At 45.4% G+C, this 25,239-nt stretch overlaps 1 protein-coding gene across 7 annotated transcripts in view; it reads right to left on the minus strand.

Annotated features, from left to right (window-relative positions):
* Positions 1-1,420: 1,420 nt before the first annotated feature.
* The window catches only part of usp34 (ubiquitin specific peptidase 34), a 51,579-nt gene continuing 27,760 nt past the window's right edge, over positions 1,421-25,239 (minus strand). The window contains exons 21-78 of one of the 7 annotated variants that reach the window (XM_030417518.1): positions 24,858-25,012; positions 24,209-24,322; positions 23,932-24,031; positions 23,408-23,570; positions 23,189-23,315; positions 22,828-22,978; positions 22,578-22,678; positions 22,254-22,469; positions 22,031-22,156; positions 21,717-21,839; positions 21,481-21,564; positions 21,232-21,318; positions 20,897-21,097; positions 20,731-20,813; positions 20,604-20,644; positions 20,330-20,454; positions 19,330-19,482; positions 18,706-18,810; positions 18,480-18,535; positions 18,062-18,366; positions 17,101-17,264; positions 16,943-17,008; positions 16,459-16,605; positions 16,104-16,160; positions 15,479-15,556; positions 15,251-15,345; positions 14,983-15,155; positions 14,721-14,871; positions 14,536-14,614; positions 14,392-14,445; positions 14,203-14,298; positions 14,047-14,111; positions 13,874-13,949; positions 12,403-12,450; positions 12,251-12,316; positions 12,073-12,153; positions 11,574-11,659; positions 9,934-10,102; positions 9,632-9,706; positions 9,304-9,455; positions 9,050-9,203; positions 8,508-8,552; positions 8,145-8,249; positions 7,581-7,728; positions 6,841-7,145; positions 6,407-6,736; positions 5,706-5,863; positions 5,536-5,614; positions 5,229-5,355; positions 5,035-5,142; positions 4,819-4,923; positions 4,606-4,730; positions 4,354-4,477; positions 4,172-4,251; positions 3,919-4,059; positions 3,509-3,649; positions 3,256-3,412; positions 1,421-3,055 (exon numbers count right to left, since the gene is read on the minus strand). In XM_030417518.1, coding sequence (XP_030273378.1) covers positions 2,316-3,055; positions 3,256-3,412; positions 3,509-3,649; positions 3,919-4,059; positions 4,172-4,251; positions 4,354-4,477; positions 4,606-4,730; positions 4,819-4,923; positions 5,035-5,142; positions 5,229-5,355; positions 5,536-5,614; positions 5,706-5,863; positions 6,407-6,736; positions 6,841-7,145; positions 7,581-7,728; positions 8,145-8,249; positions 8,508-8,552; positions 9,050-9,203; positions 9,304-9,455; positions 9,632-9,706; positions 9,934-10,102; positions 11,574-11,659; positions 12,073-12,153; positions 12,251-12,316; positions 12,403-12,450; positions 13,874-13,949; positions 14,047-14,111; positions 14,203-14,298; positions 14,392-14,445; positions 14,536-14,614; positions 14,721-14,871; positions 14,983-15,155; positions 15,251-15,345; positions 15,479-15,556; positions 16,104-16,160; positions 16,459-16,605; positions 16,943-17,008; positions 17,101-17,264; positions 18,062-18,366; positions 18,480-18,535; positions 18,706-18,810; positions 19,330-19,482; positions 20,330-20,454; positions 20,604-20,644; positions 20,731-20,813; positions 20,897-21,097; positions 21,232-21,318; positions 21,481-21,564; positions 21,717-21,839; positions 22,031-22,156; positions 22,254-22,469; positions 22,578-22,678; positions 22,828-22,978; positions 23,189-23,315; positions 23,408-23,570; positions 23,932-24,031; positions 24,209-24,322; positions 24,858-25,012 — 7,766 coding nt within the window. In that variant the 3' untranslated portion in view covers positions 1,421-2,315. Of the gene's footprint in view, positions 3,056-3,255; positions 3,413-3,508; positions 3,650-3,918; positions 4,060-4,171; positions 4,252-4,353; positions 4,478-4,605; positions 4,731-4,818; positions 4,924-5,034; positions 5,143-5,228; positions 5,356-5,535; positions 5,615-5,705; positions 5,864-6,406; positions 6,737-6,840; positions 7,146-7,580; positions 7,729-8,144; positions 8,250-8,507; positions 8,553-9,049; positions 9,204-9,303; positions 9,456-9,631; positions 9,707-9,933; positions 10,103-11,573; positions 11,660-12,072; positions 12,154-12,250; positions 12,317-12,402; positions 12,451-13,873; positions 13,950-14,046; positions 14,112-14,202; positions 14,299-14,391; positions 14,446-14,535; positions 14,615-14,720; positions 14,872-14,982; positions 15,156-15,250; positions 15,346-15,478; positions 15,557-16,103; positions 16,161-16,458; positions 16,606-16,942; positions 17,009-17,100; positions 17,265-18,061; positions 18,367-18,479; positions 18,575-18,705; positions 18,811-19,329; positions 19,483-20,329; positions 20,455-20,603; positions 20,645-20,730; positions 20,814-20,896; positions 21,098-21,231; positions 21,319-21,480; positions 21,565-21,716; positions 21,840-22,030; positions 22,157-22,253; positions 22,470-22,577; positions 22,679-22,794; positions 22,979-23,188; positions 23,316-23,407; positions 23,595-23,931; positions 24,032-24,208; positions 24,323-24,857; positions 25,013-25,239 lie in introns of all 7 variants that reach the window. The other 6 variants (XM_030417509.1, XM_030417488.1, XM_030417459.1 and 3 more) reach the window with 6 other exon arrangements.

Here is a 25,239-nt window from a genome sequence, read left to right on the forward strand (position 1 = left end):
CGGGTTTAGATAGACAAGGGGAACACTGACGTCATTAACATGACATGTACCGTCACCTCTTTAGGAAATGTCCTGTGTCACTCTGAGGCTTCCTTACATCCAGACACCACAGCAGCTGGTTGAGTTTTATTTAAGTTGTTAAATCTGTTTTATTGATCAGTTGCTGTTGAGTTCAGTTTTAAATTTTACTTTCCCTGAGAGATAAATCATGAACAAACTGGCACTTTATTCTCAAAACGAGCAGATTTATGTCAGGAGAAACGTTCCTTCAGTACTAGATGTGTTTTGATCTCTTCACTGATGATCTGATGTCACTACAGTTGAGTTTAATAATCGATCTATTGTTATTTGGATAATTTATTTGTAAAATGGCTGCCATTAAGCAAACTGAGTTTCAGTTTTTAAGTTTAATATAATCAAATGTCTACTTTTGTTTTCAGACGCAGCTTTTATTCTTTGTCTCTTTTTCAAATTGTAAATTATATTAAAGCAGCTCTGCAGTAAGTTTTGTTTCCATGTACACAATCTGTAAAAATTTATATTTTCCATTTGAATTAATTTGGAATTTTTCTTTTCTAGTATTTGCAAATCTGTGAGAAAAATGACTTTCTTCCATTTTTGGATTTGTAAATAAATTTATTCTACTTTCAAAGAACAGAAAGTCAAATGTTTAATTTTTGGAGCAACAGGATATAAAACTGTCTTCTTACAAGATGTGAACTGAACACGAGCGACGAGTTTGTCCTGAATTTAAAATAATAAAAGAGATTCCGATCACAAGATCTGACTTTTCCTTTCTTCTACAATGTTTTTTGTTTTAAAATGTTTTGACCTGTTTTTTTATTTTTTTTTATCTATTAATATCAATCTAATGTTTTACGTGTTAATAGAAGCTTTTAGGTTCAACCTTCTGTTCATGTTGCTTTTATAACATTTACAGTGAGACAGAAGTTCAACACACCGACCGCATTTATCTTTAACAGAGTTAAACTCGGCCATCATCTCCTCCTCCGCCGACATTTCTGGAGCTTCACAGTAAAACAGTTTTGCAGCGTTCTCTCGGGGTGAACTGCTCCTTTAACTCACAACATCTGCGACAGATGAGGATTCATTTTAAAGTCTGTCAGATCAAACCACAGTGCAGCTGCAGTGTTGATGCTACAATCACCTTTTTCCCCAGTGTGACGTTAAGAAAATTATTCTGAACTTACACACTTAAAACTCGCTGCTCGAGGACTTTTGACCCACTCGGCTTCCCGTACGTCTCCGCTGCAGAGAGCCTGATGCCGGCGCGAGCGTCGACTCTGCAGCTGCAGCCTGGAAACATTTCAAACTCCTAATTTATCCAAAATGATGTAAAACTGTGAGAAAGAAAAAGACCTGACAGCTCCACATGGATTTCAGTTCATAATTCTTCATATTAAAACTGTTTTTATTAATTTATTCTCTATTAAAATAAAATCAGAAGAAAATCAGAACACAGCAGAAGAAGCAAAAATAAACAATAGATTATGGAATGTACTTCACTAAAGAAAATAAAAGCTCCAGCTGGTCCAACATGGGGGCTTTATTTCAACCACAGTCAAATAAAGCACCGCTTTTTATATATTCATATATATATAAAGATATTTATATATATATTTATATAGTTTTCATATACACCTTCAGGCAATGACTAGAGAGGATTCTTTACAGAATCAAGTTTCTTGTGGTTCTCTTAATTTACAGGTAAACTTAGTTTCTGGATAATTAAACCACAGAAAAGTCAAGGCAACTTTCTTTTGCCTCGTTCATAAAGTACAAAACTGGCACAGAGGACGACCATTTTTATACACAGTAAAAATGCAATAAAATTAAATTACATACAGAGGAGACAAAAGTTCTGTAAACCTTTCCCCGTTACAGCAAATAAAATCACTTTCCAAACAAATTCAAATCAGTATAAAACAAACAGAAAAAAAAAAACCTCAAAACTTTTTTTTTTTTTGCCCTTTGAAAGAAATGTGCTATAGCTTGTACGACTTTTTTTTCTTCGTTGACTGTCAAACGAGGGGGTCGGCTGTGCGTGGTGAAGTCTTACGGAGCGGAACGACACGGCGGCGCCACTGAAGCTGGAAAAAAGACCGACCGACTGAACATCAGCAGAAGGCAACGGACAGCAGCACACGAACAGCAGGAGGAGAAGAAGAAGAGAAACGGAAAACAGGAAACAGTTTGTTCCTCTGAGCAGAAGTCAGATTTCCAAAGAGAGAAAAAACAAAAAGAAAAGAAAAAAAGTTAGTTAAAGATCTCATGGCGGCTCTGAGTGGATGATGTCATGAAGAGGGCGGGCCTTTAACGGAGAGTTTGGTAACTATGGCGATGGTGGCTTCCACCGTCCTGTACAGCATGTCCAGCATGTCGGGTGGGGGGCCGGCGCTCGGAAACGCCTGGGAGGAGGGGGCGTGGCCACTGAAGCCTTCTGGCCCCTCCCCCACCAGCCCGAGGGCTGACGGGAAGGTGGCGTCCTCTGAGAGGGGCGGGGCTGAGCTGCTCTTAGAGCCCGCCTCCTTTTCTTCCTTCACCTCCTCTGACACCGCCTCCCCCCTCCTCCCTTCTCGCTGCTCCGCCTCCTCCTCCTCACCTGCCGCTACGTGTCGCGGTGGCTCAGGCTCCTCCCCCTGCACAAACCCCTCCCCCGCCTCCTGCAGCAGCGAAGAGGAGGAGGAGAACGAGGAGGAGGATGACGAAGAGGCCTCCATCTTCTCCTCTTTCGGAGAGGAGTCCAGGTTCCCAGAAGAGGTGGGGGCGGGGTCTGGAGAGGGCGGGTCCTGCTCTGTGCCCGGGTCGATCAGCGAGGAGGAGTCCCGCGTCTCCGTGTCCGAGGTGCTGGTGGGCGTCAGCGCCTCCTGGTGGTCGGGCTTCGGCTCGCTGCAGGGCGGGAGGGCCGAGGAGGAAGAGGAGGAGGAGGAGGAGGTGGAGGCCACGCAGAGCGGCGCCGCTGCATCACCGGGCCCCCTGTCATCATCACTGCTTACCCTCCGCCGCTTCACCGGGGTCGCTCCTTCATCCTCGGCTAACACACACACACACACACACACACACACACACACACACACACACACACAGAGAACAGTCAGAATCTCAGGATGTGGGTTTGAGGATTAAAGGTTCAGTTCACCTAAATCAAAAGCTGTGTTTTGCGGCTCTGTTCTATGTGTGTGTGTGTGTGTGTGTGTGTGTGTGTGTGTGTGTGTGTGTGTGTGTGTGTGGTACCTTTGGCCTTGTGGTCCTTGGCCTCCAGCTCCAGAGCGCTGCGCTGCTGGACACAAACACGACAGCGACCCAGCAGCTCCTGCAGGGCGGGGCAGAGGGCGGGGTCGACCGCCTGTGGCGGCTGGACAGAGAGCAGCAACACCAACGCCCTCAGGTCCTGACGGAGGGAGAGAGGACCCGTTAAGAAGGACCGGACAAAAAGATAAAGAGAGCTGTTCTGTGTGTGTGTGTGTGAGAGTGTGTGTGTTCGTACGGCGTTCAGCAGGCCGCTGGTCTTGCTGAGCTCCAGGCGGTGAGCAGCCAGCTCAGGCTGCAGGCTGCTCTGTTCATTCAGCAGGTTCGTCACCAGAACACCGATCAGGTTGGAGCAGCTGGGACCGGACAGCACCTGGACCTGCACACACACACACACACACAAACATGGTTGCTATGGCGGCATCATCTCTAGACAATTGCTTCCATAGAGAGCTGAAGCTGACGATACAGAAAAAACTGTCCAGTAGTGAATGAAGACACAAATCATTTATTGATCCTGTTTCAAAAAAGATTTGATCAAATAAGGTCCCATGAGGGAAACAGGAGGCTGCAGACACTCTCCATCTCTGGACTGTAGGAGGAGCTCCAGCTGAGCCTGGAGCTCCTGTACAGGTGAGTTCTGTGTACCTTGTGCAGGAAGCAGGTGAGGAAGGAGTAGGCCACGTTGTTGTTGAGAAACGTCCTCTCGTCCATCAGGATGCACTTGATGTACTCGCTGAAGGCCGGATCCTCACACAGCAGCTTCACACACGTCTTAGCCAGAACAGACTGAAAAGAGCAAACGACCACATGAGCTCAGCGCCGCCGTCTGCGTGAGGCAAGAACCTGAGTGCAGCGTTAATTGTTTGTCCTGAGATAAAAAGCTTCAAACGTGACGAACCTGCAGCTGACAGAGCTCCGTCCACAGTTTGGGGAAGAGGGCGAGGTGGAGAGGAAGTCCTTCATACGCTATCAACACACCTGAGAGAGAGGGAGGCTGTTAATATGTACCTGAGACGAGACTTTATGTAAGGTATATATCACACTCACACACACACACACACACACACACACATCACGTACTGAGTTTGACGAGTGTGTCGGTGAATTTCTCGCAGTTGATGGCGACGCGACACAGCAAGTGGATGAACTGGTGGTAGGACAGGAAGTAATCCAGCAGCATCCGGTCGTACACCTCATCTTTACCCTGAGAGACACACACACAGACACACAGCGATTATTTTCACAGACACTGACATTTGACTCATTTATTTTATGAAGCTTTATCCTAAATGATGAATTGCTTCTCGACAGGTGTGTCGCAGGTGAACGTACCTTGCCGCTCTCCACCATGGAGGGCAGCAGACACATGTTGAGCTCCGGTCTGGGAGGTCGGATGTTGTTCTTGGCTCCCATCAGCTTGATGTTCTCTCTGCAGGGCAGGTAGGGTCCGAACGACACTGAACACACAAACACACAGTCAGACAAACCGACCATCAATATTCTACTGAGGAGGAGGAGGAGGAGGAAGAGGAGGAGGAGACTCACTGGGGATGTTGCTGTGGTGGTAGGTGCAGTGGTTGTGCTGCAGGAACGGGACCAGAGTGTGCAGGAAGTCGTGAGGACTCAGCAGAACCAGTTCCTTCAGCACATCTGCAGGAAACAGAACAAAGAGCACGAGATATATAACGGAGCGTCGACCTTCATCATGATCTGATCATCGAGGTACATTTAAGACTTTTGACTATTATGAAATAATTTTACCCAGGCAGGCGTTGCGGAGCTCGGGCGGGCTGTAGGAGTTGAGGAGTGTGAGCAGCTTGTGAGCGAAGTCGATCCTCTCCTGCCACTGGATCAGAGCCTGCTTCACATCTGAACGACAAGACACACAAACATCTGTTCAGAACCAACACACACACACCTCCTGCATCACCTCCCTCACGTCTTCATCTCTTTACCTTTGCGCTGCAGGTACGGCCGAGTGGCTTTGAGGACCGACAGGAAGATGGAGAGCAGCTCCACCAGGTCTCCGGTGACGTGACACGCCGTGGCCTCGTGGTACATCATGTGCAGCGTGTTGAAGGACTGCAGAGGACAGAAACACAGAGCAGCGCTTCATTTACATCAGCTGTACACTTCTGTTCCCCTAAAATCCTACAGGACGCTCAGCGACAGGTTTCTCATTACTCCCATGTTGTAATTAGTCGTACGTCTCCTTGTTTTAATGCTTTCTCGTCTGATGTAACCACGAGATTCTTATCGTACCTCAGTCATGAGGATGAGTCCTCGGTTGAAGACCACCAGCAGTCGGTCCTCATCGTTCTCCAGCAGAACCCTGAAGGCACTGAGAGGAACAACAACAACACCAGGAGTCAGACAAAATAACACTGTGCCGACATTCAGTCTCCGTGTTGTCGTCGTGGCGCCATGCTGACCTGATGAGCGTGGTCCAGCAGGAGCGTCCGTCCAGGCAGCGCAGGTAGCAGCTGATGGTTGTTTTCTTGAACTGCTTGATGTCCTCCAGCTCTTCTTCTCTCATGTCGGCTCGCTGAGCCACGAACAGCTGCATCAGGTTGAAGAGCTCCTCCACCGCCTGCAGGGGGCAGCAAAAACACACGCAACACATTTCTATGATGTGACTGAATCTCCTATCTGGTTAAACTGCTGGACAAACAGAGTTCATCCTGTGAATTCAGCTGAATTTGAAACAAGTAAACAACCCACATGGGCGGTATTTAAACACTGGTTACTAAACAGTAACATCACAAGTTATTATAGATTCTTAATGCTCGTCACTGCGTGGTTGGATAAGTCATAAAATCAAAACTGTTTCTGTGTCGGAGTGCTGAGGATGAGTGGAGGATTCTCAGCCTGAGGGAAGCTGCTGCTCTGTGGTCTGATTGTACGGCACTAAAACCTTTTTTAGGGTTTTGTCCAAAATCAACAAAACCAAAGAGTTCCTTGCAGCAGCTTTGTGTAAGAGCTGAGTGTTTTCATCTGTAATCTTGAACCAAGTGAGCTCGAACACTACAACCTCTCCACCTGCACAGGAAATAAGCTGCTACCAAGCTAACAGAAACAACCAATCAAAGCAGACGACATCATCAGTCGACCTGCACACAGACGCTCCACCCACCCCGGGGTACTGGCTGGCGTGTGGCGTCAGGTTCTTGAAGGCCCACTGGATGTTCTGGTGCGAGGCGAGCTGGCGGGTGAAGGCGGGCGACTGCTCGCAGCACATGCGCAGGATGCCGTAGTAAGCCGGCAGCATGCCGCGGTTGAACAGCACCACCTCCTGGTCGTCGTGATCAGCCAGGATGTAGTTGAAGGCGATGTTCTTCGTCACCACCGGGTTCTGCACCACCAGCCGGACGTTCTCGGGACAATCCACACACATGTTGTACCAGAAGGAGAGCAGCGCCTGCTTGTTGTGGTTGGTGGCGATGGCCGGCTCGGACAGTTTGGGCTGAAGACAGAGAGGACGACACTCAAATCAAATCATCCAGGGAGGGAAAGTGTGTCAACATGAAGGAAAAGGACAAACATGAAATAATACAGTGGAGAACGTACCTGGAAGAGGTTCCAGAGGTCCATGAAGTATCCAGAGAACATGAGCTTCTCCGTCTTGGAGATGAGGCAGTAGGTCATGAAGCTGAAGTACTGAACCAGCTTGGTGGTGCCGTGAACGCTGGCGTCCACGTACAGCTTGGCGCGTCCCAGCAGCCCCAGCAGCAGGTTGTACACCTGGTGGAGGACCACGGTGGTGTCGGGCGACAGCGGCAGCTCGCGGGTCGGCAGGTGGAGGGAGCGCGTGGAGCGGAACATCTGGCGGAAGGAGTTGCTGGGGATGAGGGAGACGAGGAGGTACGCCGCCGCTGGAGGGAGGAGAGAGATCGGACGTCAGGATCAGGAACTGAAGACTGTTTTTATCTTTATCTCCCTCGTGTTACAGACAAGACGTTAGAGAAAAAAACTGTGTGATTGTTTTGGCTCTTTCCCTGACTGAGGGTCAAATTCAAGAAATTGATAATAATGTCAAAAAATGTCAAAGTTTTAAAGAAGGTGAGAAAACATTCCTGGATCTGTCCCTTCATGTGGATCCAGACCAAAAGTTAATGGGGTTTATTCTGGACTGAAACACGTCGTCCAGACAAGTTTGAGGAAATCTGTTAGATTTTGTGTTTTCCTTCTGAAAAACCAACCAACAAAGCCCATTTCTGCTAGAACACAACATGGTGTGGACCTCGACCCAACAAGGTTTAAACTAAACTAAAGTACCACGTCTGACACTGAGGGGTTCAGGTTCTTACATGTGCGGACTCGGGGGTAGTTGTGGGCCAGCAGAAAGCGCTCCACCCAGTTCTCCATGTTCTGCAGCACCCAGCTGTGGGCCAGTTTGTTCCTGGGAGTCTGGACAGCCAGCCAGTCCAGACACTGGGACGGGTTGTACTCGATCACCTGACGGGAGGAACGCAGAACACACATGAAGCAAAAACAAAGACACGTGAGTTCATTCTGACCTGAGGAGAACATCATCATCATCAGATGTTTGAATATCAAAAGTAAAAGATTTAAACAGACGAGTTGTTTCTGCAGGACTCTCGTTAACAGACATTTAAATTTAAGAGACAGTCGAGGTCTGGGGTCAGAGCAAAACAAAAGAACCTCAAGACGCTGAAAGTGATAAATAATCCAGACTAAACTTTATCAATTTATGTGCGTCTTATACAAAATAAGTCACACAGATGATCCTGACGTAACTGGTTAACACTGAAAAAAACAAAAACAATAGAAAACAACTCTGGCACCACATTAAATAACAGATGTTAAACTTGTAAGATATTCAGAAGAATAACTGTCGGTGATGTTTTTACCTCCCAGATCCTCTGGAGGATGTAGGAGGCGAAGGAGGGCATCCCCGGCGGTCCGCCCGCAAACTCCATCAGCATCGTCAGCAGCTTGAAGAACGGATTGGCGGCCTGACGGAGCAGAAATATAAACCGTCAGTGAAGCGGACGTCGAGCTACGTACTTCTTACACGCTCATATTTTAGATCATCTGGTGCGGCTGCTCGTTACGACACAGATCAGATACAAAATACACATAACAACAAAGTACAGCGACTAACAATCATTTTCTATAAAATGCTCATCACAATACTTATGTCGTCTTCTCTGTGCCTGTTAAACACTTTGGTGAAATATGAATGAAGCTGATTAAATAAACGGTCTCATCACCTCAGGAGTCAGCTTGGCGATGGAGGTGAAAAGCATCGACACGATCTGTCAGGAGGAGAATCAAAGCTCAGGGTTAGAAAACAGCTGTTTGTACTGCGAGCTGCAAACACTGACGTCTGTCTTCAAAAATCAAAAAGTGAGAGCAGCAAAATGTTTCCTGACACATGACAGAAGCAGGATAACAAACAAATCTGAGAGCTGCGACCCAGCTGCAGTGCATTCTGGTCCATCTCTGCTTCTCTCTATGTTATCTATTGTTGAATACTCTTATAAAAGATTTTGGACTTGACAGTAAAAAATCTGACATTTAGAGTCGTTTTCCTCCTTTAAAAACTTTGCAGGAAGTTCATAGAAATCATCACATCTTAAAAACATTAAAGAATTCAATAAAGATGCAGTTTTAATAAGGGATTTTCCTACTTTACTCGTTATAACACATTATTCACACATATGAGGATCAGTTTGTAACGTTCAGCAGGAACCTCAGAACCAGACAGTCCGTTTGGTGTGAATGTGTTTCTGAGTGTCTGTGTGGAGCGTACATGCTCGGCCAGGCGGTTGTTGTAGCGGCAGAGGCTGAAGATGAGGTTGCAGGTCTGTCTGATGTTGATGCCGTCTCTGATGTGCTGGAAGAGGAAGGGGAAGCCTTTCCCTCCGGTCAGCGCCGCCATGTCGCTCTGGGACAGAGTCAGATGTCTGCAGAGGAGAGAGAGAAAGAGAAAGAATCGTGTGAATGTTTCAGACTCCGGCGTTAACGAGGAATATGTTTGTTTTCCGTCGGACGCGGCTCTCGAACCTCTCAGAGCGAGACTGCTCCACCAGCAGAGCGATGAGGGCGATCATCTTCTCCAGAGCTGCAGGACGATACTTCTCCTCCGCCAGAGACAAGATGTCCTCCTCCTCGTCCTCCTCCTCTCCCTCCTCCTCCGACAGCACCTCCACCTGAGGCTGAGGGAGGACACGTCGTTTATTATGAGTCCTAAATATCACTGAATGTCTTAAATCTTATCAACTTCGACATGAAAGACAAACAATAAATAAAAGAAGTAGATCTGAATATAAATATTGTAAATAAATGCAGAGAGTTGTTGAACATAAATGTAGTAATCAGTGAGTGAGCTCACGTTCTCGGGGCCTTTGGTTCCCATGTAGAAATGCACCATGATGGAAATAGCTTGTAGTGACAACAGGAACTGACTCTGGAGACACAAAACAGAGAAATGATTGACCAACACTCACGTCTAACACCAGGAGCACTGAAGCTGCCGACTGAACATGACGGAGCACAACCAGCACCATCCAGACTGTGTTAGTGATCAGAGAACCTCACAGAAATAACAATGTTCTGTTCGTTTTAAAAGAATAAAAACTGAGGAAGTGAATCAGATGATCGATCATGTAATTATTTTGTTTCGTTCAGACTGACCTCCTCCTCTCCCATCTTGGCGAACTCGTAGAGAAAGGCGAAGTACTCGGTCAGGTGTTTGCTGTGGGGCTTCACGCCGTGCTCCATGATGGACAGGAGGGTCTTAACGAAGCGAGTGACGCAGGACCGGCTGCCGATGTCTTCAACCGGACCGTCCATGTCGTCAGAGCTGAGACACAGAGAGAAGAAGAAGAAGAAGAAGATGACAAGATGTTTTCAGAGCTGACTCAACCTGTCGGACCTCTTTCAGTCTGTGGGGCCACAAATCTTTCTCAGAGTCCGGAGAGACAGAACCACTGAGCGACACTGGGCTCCTGTTTGGATCTCTGTCGCCATCTGATGCCACAAACACAACACAGGCTGCTGTGCTGCGCGGCTCTGACGGCACAACTGACCCAAATCCATTTATCATCGAGTCTGATGAGTTATTCTGGTGATCAATACAGAAAATACTCAAAGTTTCTTCAAAAACCTTCAATTTTCAATATCAATATTAATATTTCACAAGGTGCTTGTAAGAGTAAAATAAGATACTGTACTTGAATTTTAAAAGACAATTAAAAAACATGATGCTCGACACCAAAACAGGTCAAATAAAATAAAATGCAGAAGAGACAACATTCTGCAAACAGGCGACAATAACATCAGGGATATTTAAACATGGAGAAAAAATAATATCTGGAATTTCACCTGGAACAAGATGCTGGTTTTTGTTTTTTTTCCTGGCATAGACACCTTTATTAAGCAGTAGACAGATTGGAAATATGGGAGATAGAGAGGGGGAGGTGACATGCAGCAAAGGACCTCCAGCCGGAATCGAACCGGGGTCGGCTGCGTTTGTGGCATGCGCTCTAACCACTCGACCACCTGCGCGCCACAAGATGCCGTTTTAAAGCCTTTCTATAAAAAGGTATTTATTCATTAACTTCTTTTACACATGATATTTTTCACTCCATTGTTTTATTCTTGGACTCTCGTCATGTTTGACACAAGAGGTTCAATCAGGATTAATAAAGTTCAACATCTTAAATTGAGTTCCTTCACATGAACTTCTTCAGGTTATAACGAGTCTCATTTTAAAGGTTTGTTTAATATTTTAATTAATTGAGTGGAAGAGGAATAAAACACTGACATGAAATTTAAACATCTCACTAACAATGTTTCAAAGATCTGGTGTGAAGAACTTGGTTGCACCAAAAAGGATTTTAATCTTCAGACCTTTAAATATGTTGGATGAAACTTTAAAACTAAGATTAATTCAAAACCTTCCTTCTGTAGACATCAGTCAACTGATTAATTTAATTCTGTTGCACAAAAACTTAAAACTCGAGTCTGAACGTTGATCCAGTATTCATTATCAATTTACACTTGGGGACTCTGAACTTTTGAAATAAGATCGAGGAACTGTGCAACAGAGCTCTGCTTAGTCTTAAATCTGGATGAATTTACTTGAAACACAGTTTTATTGGTTGAGCCCGTCTCACATGGGTAATGTCTCCTTTACTTTTGAAGCACAAACTATCTAAATTCTAATCTTGATAACGAGCTGTTGGTGTGTTTGGTATTTTCAGGAGGTAAAAAACAAACGTGAGAGTGAAACATTGAACTTTCAGAGCTGCCAATAATCAGGTGTGACGTACCCGTCCTCCATGCCGGGCTGCAGGTAGAGGTGAGCGTGAACCGGACGCAGCCTCTGGATGACGTGAATACACAACCGCTGGAACATCTGGAAGACAGAGGCAGACGTGAGTGTGACATTCATCAATTAATGACACACTTACATTTACAATTAATGTTTTTAAAGACATTTTTACCAAAATCTAATAGATTTTTGGATGAAACATTTTTCTTACTCGAGCATTTTAAGTAAATATAAAAGCTACACATGTTGTTTAGAGCAGATGTTGGTTTTATGCGAGTTATGTTGTGCAAGCATGAAAATAAAAAGACAGTTTTACGTTTATCGGTTTAAAGATTTCTGATGTTAGAAATGTGAACTTTGTTGCAGAACAGCTCAGCTCATTTTGAAGAAACAGAAATGTATACTATTCAAAGAATTTTATAAGCCAGAATCCATTGAAAGTGAGAAATGTAAGACTCTTTAAGGACCTGCAGAGCTCTGTGTGATAAAGCACTCACCTGTCTGACGATCTGATTTGGGCACTTTATGAGAATCTGCATCGGCCACCAGTTGTCGTCAGCCATCCGATCCAAAAACCACTGAAACAGAAGAAAAACATGTGAACAGAATGACGCTGCGTCCAACAGAAACAGCTCCAACACGGAGATGAGATGAGAGGTAAAGCTGTGACTGAACCTCGCAGGCAGCCTGGCTGTTGTTGAACTGTTTGGTGAGGAGCTCGATCCACTGCAGCATGGTGGGCTGGAGGTACAACAGGCACATCGGTCAGATTGTGTCCAAAAGTCAACAAACTAAAACTGTCCAACAACAAGGTGAGCGTGTGTTACCTTCTCCTTGGAGTGAATGAAAGTCTCGAGGACAAATGAAGTGCTGAGCTGCAAAGAGAAGAAAACATGAAGGGAAATTAACTTTTGTTTAACAATTCACTTGCGTTTTATTGAAACTTCTCTCTCAAACACTGGGGAACATTTTATACATGTGAGATTCGCAGCATGATGAGAAACAGCCAAAACATTCAGACTGACTCTAGAACAGAATGCAGCTGATTATATATTTTAGCATCCGGGAAGCTACTAAATATTGTCTCAATCAATAAACTGAACTACAAGATGACAAAGTAAAAAAAAGACCATCCAATCTTCCTACAGACCAAGTGGAGATATTTAGTCCTGAGAGTCCAAAACCAAAGATACACAGTAAACTCCGACATAAAACAGAGAACAGCTGCACGTTTTCCCATTTGGAGCTCAAAAAGGACCTCTAGACTTTTGTTTCACTGTTAAAAAGCATCTTTTTAGTTTCTTTAGTTACTATCACCATGTTCATTAATCAAATTAACCCTCTGAATACCAAATCCCGCCAGCGGGCTCGAAATACCACTTATTTTTAAATGACTGGCATTTACAAACCATTTGTTCTATCCAAAAACGGTCAGATTCTCAAGTTTTCGAGGGTACCTGAATGTATCACAAGCGACAAGCGCAACATGTCTAAACAGGCCGGAGAAGACGGGAGAATTTCATCAACCTCTTCTTTGATTGCCAAGTCTTCTTTGAAAATGTGCAGAAAATAAACGTTTATCTAAATTCTGTAAAAAACAAATAATTCTACGCTTCTTACTGTTTTCCGGAAGCCCTGAATGACGGACATACGCCGAGTATACCAGCTTCAAGAATTCTTTGAATTTTACGTTCCATGGCATTGTCTTGCAGGAGTAACATTTCTGCTCAGAGCCGCTCACTGCCTGCTCTTGGTGCCTTACAAAGCTTGTTTCAGGTCAAATTTAACAACTTATTTTTCCTTGTTCCTTGGGCCTGGGAGTACCTGAAAATGTGGTGTACACACTCATTCCTTATTTTTTTCGATTTTTAAAAAAGATAAAATCACAGAAATTCAATTTCCGTTTTTCTTTTTTCTAATGATTTATAGCTTTTAAATTTTGGTACACTGCATGAAGACATGATTGTAGCCATGGTTGTTCTGAATCTATAGAGGTGCAGCACTTCACTTTGCAGTGAAAAATGAGACCGCAGTGAGTAAAAATGTGACAGAAGCAAAAAACTGCCAGAAACTGCCTGGGATTCTGAGGGTTAAAGCACTTTTACCTATAAACTAAACTCTGTTACACACGAGCAGCTCTACAAACATGTTCCCATGATGCAGTTCAATCTCTGTATTTCACAGTGTACCAGAGTTTGTACATCTGGAGACTGGAGAGAATTTACCGTGTTTTCTCTCCAGTAATGATGCATTTTATTTCAAACACTGGTGTCGATGCTTGAAGGTGTTATTTCTCACCTTAGCGGTCATGAGGGAGACGGCTTTAGGGTCTGGTAGTGTGCTGGGGATGCTGCTGCAGAGCTGCCACATAAAACTGCAAACACAACAACAAGATATAAAAGGTGAGAAGAGATTAAAAGTTCACTGATTCAGTCTGTCAGAGTAACTGCGTCACAGGTTCTGATACCAACCCAAAGTAAGTGTGTTCAAATATATTTTTGTCCTGTAGAAACTGCATGTTGTCGTGCCAGATCCACTGAAACAGACGCAGAGATTCAAATGTAAGATTTTAATATTTAGAGAAACGTATTCATGTGATTTAAACTGAATGAAGCAGAGCCACGTACCTCCAGCAGATCAGGAGAGACGTCGAAACTAAAATCCTTCCCGTTCTCCTCCTCCAGCTCCACCCTCTTATAGAAGAGCATGTAGGCACTGTGTGTCTGCAAGTTCAATCAATACTTCAGAATCACCTTCTGGACTATTAAACAAACTGAGTGAGAAGACGAGAACAGCAGCCTGGAGATCATCCTCACCTTCTCAAAAGAGAAATCCATGAACTTGTCTGTGACGGAGTCGTACGTTTTCGTCTGAAAGATTAAAAAAAAAAAAACATGTCAAAGAAAAAATCAAACATCAAATCATCCGTCACGTTGGATTTCTCTGACTGCAGCTCGTACCGTCATCTCTCCACCGAAGCACTCGGAGGCGAGCTGGGCCGAGTCGAAGGACTTCACCTCCGCGTCGTTGAACAAGTACCTGCCAGAAGTGAACGTGTTGTTGTTAAATCCAACTAACTACTGTTCCTGTCTGAGGAACGTGAATCTGAATCGTTATTTCCACTCCGACATGTTTCTGCGCTCACCACTTGTTGTTCTTGTAGGCGTGCGGGTTGACGATGTCTCTGATGAAACTGTAGTAATGGCCGCCGTCTGCTGTGCCCGTGTGCACTGTGACGCCGATGAGGTCGTACTCGTAGCTCTCCGTGACCTTCGCCTCGCCCTCTTCCCGAAAACCTGCAGCACACGACAAATACTGCTCAGACTTCCACTCGTGACGTAAAACAAAACACGAACGATTCAGTGAACTTTCTGTCTTTCTCGGCGTCTCGTGACGTTTGTACGAACCCTCTTTGCGCTCTCCTTTGCCCATGAGGAAGTCTTCGGTGTAGGGCGTCATGTCGAGGCGCAGCGGGAAGGAGAAGTGGGTGTTGACCTTCTCCTTCATCATGGTCACCATGTTGAAGGTGTATCTCATGGTGTTGAAACTGAGGATCCGCGGCAGCTTCTTGAAACACGCTCTGCGGGAGTGAGACGGTGTGACGGAGGGAGATTTAACTATTTATCTCACAGGTCTAAATATGATCTTACAAACTGAATTGAAGTCTCTTCTGACCTTTTCTCTGCGCGGACCTTCTTGCCACACTGGGAGCAGGTGTACATGTTGTCGCCCTCCAACGTGTCTTTGATGGTCACCTCGTCCAGAGATTCCTGCACAGAGACAGAAGAAAAAGAAACTTAACAACTTTGTTTTTTGCAGAATATTGAGTCTGAAAGCGTGAAAAGCTTTTGGTAAATATATTAAATCATTTTCAGAGCTGATGCTGATGTTTTGTGTACTCACGTAGATGTTCTTCATATCAGCCACTTGACATCTGACGGTGTAAAACTCCTCCGCAGTCTGACTGACGTGGTCACAGTCCTGCAGGACGGTAACAGACAGTTAAGATTCACCACGAGATCAACGTCATAACTCAGTAAAATGAATACTGTGAATAATAATATATCACTCGTTAAAACAGGACTAAGACCACAAATTAAAGAAGAAGATGAGAAGTTTGAGAGCTGCTTTATGATTCCCAGAATAAACTGGATCAAAATAATCCACAAAATTCTTATTGTAAATATTATCACATATGTTTGCCTCCACATTTCAGTCATTTTGCTGTTCCTGAGCACTTCTGACAGACTGTTATGACGTCACAGTGAATTTAACCTCCAAGTTTTTGGACATCAGATATCAAAACTTCAAAATTAGTTAAGAGTTAAGGCCTAATATTCTGTTATGTGAGGTCACAGTGAACTTTGGAAACCAAACTCTGAATCCGTTCATCCTCGAGTCATCGTGAATGTTTCTAATTTAAAGACGTTCCCTCGATGTATTCTTGACATATCAGGTTCGCGAGAATGTGACGGACAGACGAACAGAAAACATGAAGGTAAAAAACCATTGATCTCTTCAAACTCACCAGAGAGACGACGTTGTTGGTGATGACGCCTCCAAACAGAGTCTTCACTGTGTTTTTCTGTGAGAAAAGACAAATAAGACACATCAATCAATTCAGCAATTATTAATGCTGTTAAATACGTGAAACAAACTGTCTTCTTTTTATTCATTTGGTTTCATTTTTGTCTCATCAACATGTTTTTCTTTCCTCTGAAACTCAACAGGAAACACGTTGTAGGGTCTTTTTATTCCTACAAAGTGTTGTATTCGGAAAGATTACTCCGATCTTTAACGAATAGTAAAATAAAACTTTTATCGAGACGTTTTGTGTAAAGAGTTGCTGCTGTTCAGACTGGAGTGAAGCGCCGTGTGTTTACCAGCTCCTGGGACATCTCCTCGATCTTGGTGATGAGGTCGGTGAAGAACTCGGTCATGTCCTTCTGCTCGCCGGTGTTCAGAGGCTGTTTGTCCATCGTGTAGGTTTTACAGAAGGGTCGAGGGTTGTAGGCTTTCCTCTCGCTCTCCTGAACACGACGACAGAAAGAGGACGACAAGAGCGCGTTTAGACGATTTAACAGGTGTTTGGTTGATTCAGACTCAGATCGTCCGTCACAAACTACAAAGTAAAAGAACTTTAAAACATTAAAACTAATAAAGACAAGAGAAACTTTATTTTACATGTTACTTAATGGACGGATGTAAATTCCAAACAGTGCTTTTGGGGTTAAAGAGGTCACATGATGCTCATTATCAGGTTCATCCTTTCATTCAGGTCCTGGTAGAAAAAGTTCACATACTTTAATTTTCTTCTTTGTGTGAGACGTTTATCGGAGCAGCTGGAGGTTTAAATGTTGAACTCACCATCAGATACGTGAACATCTTCTGCAGCTCCAGCAGCGTCGTCTTGTGTTTGATATCTTCAGCGTACTGCAAAACAAACACACACCAGGTGAGACTCCACACTCTGACAGATGTTCCCCTGATGTGCTCTGCCTTCAGTGCGTCCTGCAGGTTCTGACCTTGGCGGTGAAGACGGCCTGCCGGGCCTCGGGGATCATGTAGAGCTGCTGGATGGTGGAGGCCAGGTAACAGGTCGCTCCCAGGTTAGTCAGACCCACGAAGCGACACTCGGCCCGGACGTCGTCGTGCGGCCAGTAGTCCCACTTATACGGAGCGTGAGAGGCTGGAGGAGGAATAACGGAGGTTATTTTGGTGTACAGCGTTTGTTTGTGTTACATTCAGGAAATATCTCTTGATGTTTTCTGAACTCTGCAGCTTTATGGAACTCTTTTAGCTCATTATTGTACTTTTAAACATGTTTACTCTACAGTTAGTTTACTGTTCGTCTGTCTCAGTCTCTCCAGCGTTATTCCCACCGCAGGGACAACGACTCACAGAATCAGACTGGATTCACTTTAGCAAAGCTCAAATTGAGTCAGATCACCGGCAGGACCGACACAGAGTGTAGCTTGCAGAGTTTTCCTGCTTCAGGTGGGCAGAAACACCACGAACACATACATTTACATTCTGTCAGTGTTTGTGTAAAAAGTAAATGATTTATAAGCTGGTTTAGTGAGTGTTAACATTTTCAATTTAACAGGTTCAGCTCTGAAATGTTAGAAAACAAGGAGCTCAATCACTTTATAAAATTAGAATGCTCCTCGGAGAACGAGACTGAGAACATAGTACTGCAAACATCCACACTGGAGGCGACAGGTTTGGCTCAACTAGTCGTAATTAGTCAAAGTAAATTACTCTTTCAATAAAATCTCTCTGTCCTAAAATAAAAATCTACTCGCAGAGAAAAGTCTATTTTAAGTAACTGGACTCCTGAAAACTTTCACATCTAAATGAAGTTAAACTGAGTGAAAACAAACTTCTGTTTTTGCTGCAGCTACATCTCAGTTCTGTAAAAATGAGAAAAGGTCTCATCAGTCTAACAAACCGACCAATCAGAAGTGAAGTATTCAGCGTCCTCACCCTGCATGTGCTGTGACATCACCCAGTTGTGGAGCAGCCGGTAGTTCTCCACCGAGCCCTTCACCGTCTCCACCAGCAGGTCGTAGGCGGCGGCGCGGGCAGCGTGGGATTTGCATTTGGGCTGAGCGCGGTCCGCCAGGCTGGGCAGCAGGAAGAGGAGGTTGTGGACGTCCCGCAGGAACTCCTGACCCTCGCGGGAGAACTTGAAGGGAGGTTTGTGTTTGAGGACGCTGGTGGCGAGACGCAGGAGTCCGGTGAGCCCGTCGTCCTCGATCGTCCCGTCCTGCTGGTCCAGGATCTCACGGCTGGAGGAGAGAAGAACAGAGGTCGTGATGGGTTGGTGTTTAACTCGCTAACAGAACAACACGTCCTGCAGTTCACTCGAAAAAGGTTTTGTAAAAGAAAAGGATCGTCTGACCTCCTGATGCAGTCGGCGAGGTGTCGGGCGAGAGCGTCCAGGTCCAGCAGGGTGGTCTGCATCGAGCCGGCCAGCGACAGAGAGGGAGAGACCTTCTGTGAGTTCAAACAGACCAATACTAGCAACAGTTCAATGAAACATCACAACAATGCTACCAACTGTTCAGGATACTCAATCTATCACAGATCAATGTGATCATCTGGGCTGCGTTGTGTGAGGGTCCCACCTGGCTGGCGTCTTTAACGTGGATGTTGTCGATGAGTTTACAGAGCAGCCAGAAGTATTCTTTACAGCCGGTCCGTAGCAGCGGCTCCTCTTCGTAGTCCTCCACCTGCAGACACGTTACCACCAAACTGACGCGTTAATATCGAAACACACACATTCTGCTTTCAGTGGCAGAAGCCAGAATCCACTGAACCACTGATCTGATCCAGAACCACTGGAGACGTTTAAAGGCAGCCTGATTACGTTACGAGGCTAAAAGTTCAAACACAAAAGTGGTTCCGACCCAGACGGACTTATGAACGATCTGACAGGAGAGCAACGACGGGCCAACACGCTGAGGTCTGAGGTTTCTTGTCTGAGGCTGATAAGATCGATCTCCACAGCTAATATCACAACATTAGTAAACGCTCAATAAACATGAACGTTAAATAAACATATTTTGTGTCCCAGTCGCTCCGGCATTACTCCCACCAGAGGGAACATGTCTCAGAAACAGACTGCTTTCACTGTCGCAAAGCTCAAATTGAGTCAGATCATCGTCCCAGAGGACTTCTGACACAGAGTGTAGCCTGCAGCTGAGGTCCTTTCAAACCTGGACTTTAGCTTCAGTGTGTGTGTGACTCACCCTCAGTGGTTTCAGGGCCTGTGCGTCGGGCAGGAACTTGAGGAGCGTGGAGGCGGCGAGCAGCAGGAAGGATCTGTTGATGGACTCTCCTCCCTCCAAACCGGAGAGAGAGAGCTTGTAGAGACCGTTACAGGCCTCGTGTCTCACAGCCGGCTGAGAACAACAACAACAACATGTCAGACAACACACTGGAGATTTAGCTTTCAACTTCTGTAACTTCAACTTCAAACTTTCTCTTCTTCTGTGGTGTTAAATTCACAGAAGTAGTAACAGAGAAACATGAGCTTCACTTCTTACCACCGTCAACACACACAGCTGTGAATTGAGGGCATCTGTAGTAACGATTACGTCATTGTTGATTTTTTTTCTGAATTAATCGATTAGTTCTACAATCTAAGAAATGTTGATCAGTGCTCAATAAAATGTCTGATTTTCAGGAGATCAACACTTTAAAAATGTATTTTTTTGCGTCAAGTTATCAATGAATCAATTCATTTTCAGCCATTAAATTAACTGACAACCATTCTGATAATAGATTAATCAGAAAAAAGGTCTAAATTCTGATTCCAGCTTCTAAAATATGAAATGTTCTGGTTTCTGTTCTCCCCTCTGATAATAAACTGAATATATTTGGGTTGTGGACGAAACACTGATCGACATTTTCCATATATATATTTTGTCATAATAACAAACAACTAGTGGATTAATTAATCGATTAAACAGATGAAACAGTTGTCAGTTGCAGCCCTAGATCTCGTACCGGTCCGGTCTTTATGAAACCACAACCTGCAGCTGGTTAGCTTAGCGTAGCAGCTAGCCTGGTTCTGCACCTCTGCAGCTCAGCAACACATTAATTCTTATTTCTTTTTGACAAGATTCAATCACAACAAGATTATAAAATGTAGATTTAACTAAACTAATGTTCAGTAAGGAGCTTTAGAGGTGCTGGTGGTAGATTGTGGGTACTGTGAGGAACCTGTGGAGGCTCAGACGGGCTCACCTCCGGTACCAGCAGGGTGAGCTTCTTCAGCCAGTCATGAAGGTGGTCGCTGTCGGCCAGACTGGACTTGACTGTGGACGAGCAGTGAGCCCAGCTCACCAGCAGCCACATGGAGTAGTGAGTCACTGGAGAGAAACAGAGACCGGTGAGACTGCTTTCTTTCTCTGTATCAGGTCTGTTTGTGTTTGTTTCAGGTCATATTGTGATTATCTTTGTGTGGAAATATAAAATAATGAAAGACAAATGTTAACGAGAATCATTTTTAAGTTCTTACCTTCGTGGCGAGACCTGTGGTCAGACTGCGCCTTCAGAACTCTGTTGAACAAAAGTCAACGTATAAATGAAACTTGTTATATTTCAAACACCAGATGAAGATGTTCGGTACTCCTGTATGTTATCACCTGTGTGCGAGGTTGTCGTAGGTGTAGGCCACGTTGATCAGACGCTGGATGAGGTTGGTCCCCTGAACGAGGCTGAGGAACACCTACAAACAAACAAACAAACATCAGATGATGAAGAACCAGACGGTGGATGATCACTTCAGCCATCAGCTGGAGGAACACTCACCTCAGTCAGCCGAGGGATGTGCAGGCCTTTCCCGTGCTCCACGGTGGACTTGCGAGACTTGCCCGGCCAGGCCCGTTTGCGTTGGCTGTCGGCGAGGCCGGACCAGGAGAAGACGTCGTGGTAGGCCAGGTCCAGGTCTGCAGGGTCCACAGCAAACTGGCAGATCAGCTTCAGCAGGCAGGCCAGGCAGTCGAGCAGCCACTGCAATGAAGACCACAAACATGAAGATCCCACGATACAATTCTTCATTTAGAAAGATGCAGATCAAACTACTAAGATTATGAGAATGTGTTTTCATTGAACGGTTCCCTCGAAGGGGATCTGGTCTGTCTCACCACAGTCCAGGACTCCTGGTCTTTGGGCTCCAGGATGCCCGAGTTGAAGATCTCCAGGAGCAGCTGCAGACCTCCAGATGAAACAAACTGCAGGACGGGAAGAAAAACACAGACTCTAAATGTTTCCTCTCACACCTGGTGTTTGGATGTTGTGGTTTAATTTTCATCTTTACTTCAAAAACAACAAATTTGAGAGGTTTTAACAGGTCAATGTGGTTCTCCTCTCTCAGACGATGTGCTGCTTCGTACCTTGCAGCTCCAGGTGTTCTTGCTGTTTTCGATCTGATCCTCACTCGAGTCATCAGAGTCTGGATACAGATCGCTGTAGCTGCCCTGGAAACAAACAGAAGTCTGAGAAAACGGTCCATGCATTGTGTCCATGTGTGTATTTCCATGTTTTGAATACTTCATATGTCTAAACGTAAGCTCGAAGGTTGTTCAAGTCTATAAACCGTAATAATGAACAATTCAGCGTGTTTCCTCACAGTGGACTCTCGGTGGATGCGGCGGTTGGGTTTGCCCAGAGCCTCGATGATCTCCAGAGCGTACAGCAGCTTGTGGGGGCTTTTAATCCTCAGCAGCTCCTTCCAGCACAAACCCTCCCCGTTCTACACAAACAAACAAGTATGACAGAAAAACACGTCAAATTCAATTTCGATCAACATGAAGTTTAGAAATGGATCTCTGATGTTGGTGCAATATTTTCTCTTTTTGGTTCTGAGGGACCGACACCAGAATTGATCATTCTGATATTCTGCCAGGAAGTCATTACAGTTGTGTGTGGAGTGTGTGGACTGACCGTGTCGTCAGAGATGTTCTGGAACGCCTGCAGCATCTTGGGACACGTTGGAAGCAGCATCAGCAGCTCCCAAACCCGCCGAGACAGATTCTCTGCGTGGAGGTGAAGCTCCTCACAGCGTGCACTCTGCATGGACACACACATACAATCATTTTATTCCATCTTTCTCATCTTTATTACAAGTTGCTCTGCATCTGTGAGCACTTCTGGTGTTCACACCCACCTCAGGGTTGTCGTGGACCTTCTCGGTGTTGGGGCTGGGCGGTTTGAAGCAGGCCAGCATCTCCAGCAGGTCGAACAGCGTAGTGAGGTGTGGCTCCTGGAGGAGCAGCAGCATGGGGATGTGCTCCTTCTGAGGAGGAGGCAGGCAGGAGGCCGGCAGCTGGATGCCCTCCCCCTTCCTCTCCCTCCGCGGAGCTCCCAGAGACACAAACACCATCTGGGATCAGACAGACAAACACCATGATTCATCTGTGCTGTCCATTTCAAACGACGGTGACAAGAAATAAACTCTAAAGATAAGATATTATATCCTAAATATTCTCACCTGCATGTCTTTGAAGCCCAGCTCGTGCAGCGTCTTCTCGTCGTAGTCTGTGGTCAGCTCGTGGCCGGAGGAGATCATCCTGACTGGTCCCATCAAACCACCTGCAGGAGACAAGACAGACTTCACACAGCCGCTCAGAAGGACTTGTAAGAGATCTGCATCAAATGAAGGGTACTGTTGTCAGCTGTTTAGGTGATCTGGAGACGTTTGTAACTACACAATAGCGAGGGGAGGATCTGTAGGAGCCGACCTGGGAAGTCTCCCGCCTGCCGGCCGCTCTGGCCAAACTCCTGCAGCTGAGCCTGCTGATTCATCTGCTCCTTCTGCAGGTTCTCGTACCAGTGGGTCACCTCAGCTCGCAGGTCGGCTACCTGGTCGCTGGGGTACATCTCGATGGTCATCTGCAGACACACACACAGTAGAATACTTAAACACTGACTCTAGTTCAGAATCTGATCAAATCCCAGGTTTCACAAGTTGAATTATTAATGAACTTCGAGTTCTCCAACATAAAGTTTTAGTGTCAGAGCTACACGTCAGCTGTAACTGTGCTCAGTAACTGTTCCTTAGTGGAAGTTGGTGGTTTGTTGTGTCAAATGTGAAGCTGTCACCTTGTCAGGAAGGCCGGCGGGCTGACAGACGATCCTGAGTGGAAGAGACTGTTTGTCGCTCAGAGCCTTCAGGTGGCTGCTGATTCCCGTCCCCTCGATCTGCCACTGCCGCAGGTGATACGCAAACCTGACATGGACAGGAAACGACGTGTTGTTGAGGTGCGTTTCTGTTTCTGTACGGTCACTGTTTACATGAATGCAGTAGGAAGTGATTGGTACCTGCGTCGGAAGGCCTCCAGGTGTGTTTTGAGCATGAGCAGCCCCCTCTCGATGCTGGTCAGGCTGGAGTGGGCGTCCTTCTCCAGGTTGGCTGAAGCCATCAGCAGACTCTCCATACACTTCCTGATGAACTCCTGCTCCTTCTCCAGGCCCGTCTTACCAGCTGTCACAACACAACAACACAAACCTATAAATAAAAGTTTATAGCACTCGTTACATCCATAGCAATCAATGCATGCTGTCATTGTGTTTATTTACCAGCTGTTCAAATTAATCTTTATTGTACTTTTTGACCATGATTGTTTGATTCTTGCTCATTCCTACGCCAAGGGGCATCAAACAAACGTGTTGATGGGATTGTTTCACTTTAAATACTAAAAATGTTTTGGTTTGTGAGTGATTGTGTCGATGAAACACCAACTTATATTGAAATTAAGCCTCTTTCTAACCTTGAAAACATCGACATTAAGCATTTTGCAGGTTTTTGAGACTCTTCCGAGTGCACATGATGGAGGGAAACTAACCGTTGATGTAGTAGGAGTTGATGTACTGGATGGCGGCGCGGCTGATATCAGCAGACTGAGCTCTCAGAGCGATCCCCCACAGCTGGTCCATCCCACACAGCTGGAGACACAAACACACAAACAAGTCTGTGAGTTACCGTCTGCTCAGATTTAACTGAGGGTAAGATGAGTACATGCAACATATCTGCGGCATGTTTTAATACTTTATTGAGAAAAGAAATGTGTTTTCTAAATACTGTTTTGAACATGAAGGAATCGATTCGAGGAGTCTGTTTACCTCACAGCTGGAGGCGTTGTCCAGCGCACTGGTGGCGAGGCGAGCCAAGTTACAGAGGTGCTGAAAGAGGTTCAGGCCCGTCATGCTGATGGTCTCTGGCTTCAGCTGAGGCATCTACAGACACACAAAGTTAAATTAACACTGACGCACACAAACAAAGCAACATCAACACAGCTGCTGTTCGGGGCTCAGTGTGTTTCCACTCCGGCTGACCTGAAAACATCCACTGGAATCAAACCGCTGAATATATTCTGAGTCATTTTCTATTTGTCTTGTTGTGATCATGGATTCATTTGTTTAGGACAAACGTCGTCTTAAGCAGGCGAGTGATCTGTCTACAGCGTCGCTCATTCAGCTCTCGTAGAAAACATTCAGATATTTAGAAAAAGGACAGATTGAAAACCACCTGTCAGAGTGACTTTCTGAATACGTCTGAGGAAGGAAATTGATCACGCAAGTTGCTAATTCACGACTTGATTTACATGTTTTATAACCTTCTAGAGGCTGTAAAGCTTCACATAGTTTCGATGGTTTTTCACTTCCCTGCATTCATGATTCTGACAGTAACCAAGTATGAGTTTCTGATGTCTGACACTCTGTAAACTTCTCATTCCTCTTCTCTGTTTGTGTTTCCTGGCTGCGTCTCTACCTTCTCCAGGAACAGATGTTTGTAGGTCTCCATGCCCATCGCGTGCTGGTCCTTGCTGCGGACCTGATTGAGGAACCAGTGCAGAGCGTCGTCGTAACACTCGGCGTCCTCCACCAGGCAGTGCCACAGGATGTCCACCTGCTCCAGACTCAGTCCTGAGAGGCACAAACACACACAGCCGCTCAGTCTCCATCACTTCAGACTGTGGGAGAAACTCATTTCTCTTTCATGCGTTTTCTTTAATCATGCAGCTACTGTTGGAAGTCTGGACTTCAAACGGGTAACGTTAAGACAGGAGAAACTTCTCAAGTTAAGTTTCAAACTCCGACTGTCTGACTTTTGGTTTCTTGCAGTTTGCGTTCTAAATACTTGAATGAGCGCC

This window comes from Sparus aurata, chromosome 1, assembly GCF_900880675.1.
Source record: "Sparus aurata chromosome 1, fSpaAur1.1, whole genome shotgun sequence".
NCBI lineage: Eukaryota > Metazoa > Chordata > Actinopteri > Spariformes > Sparidae > Sparus > Sparus aurata.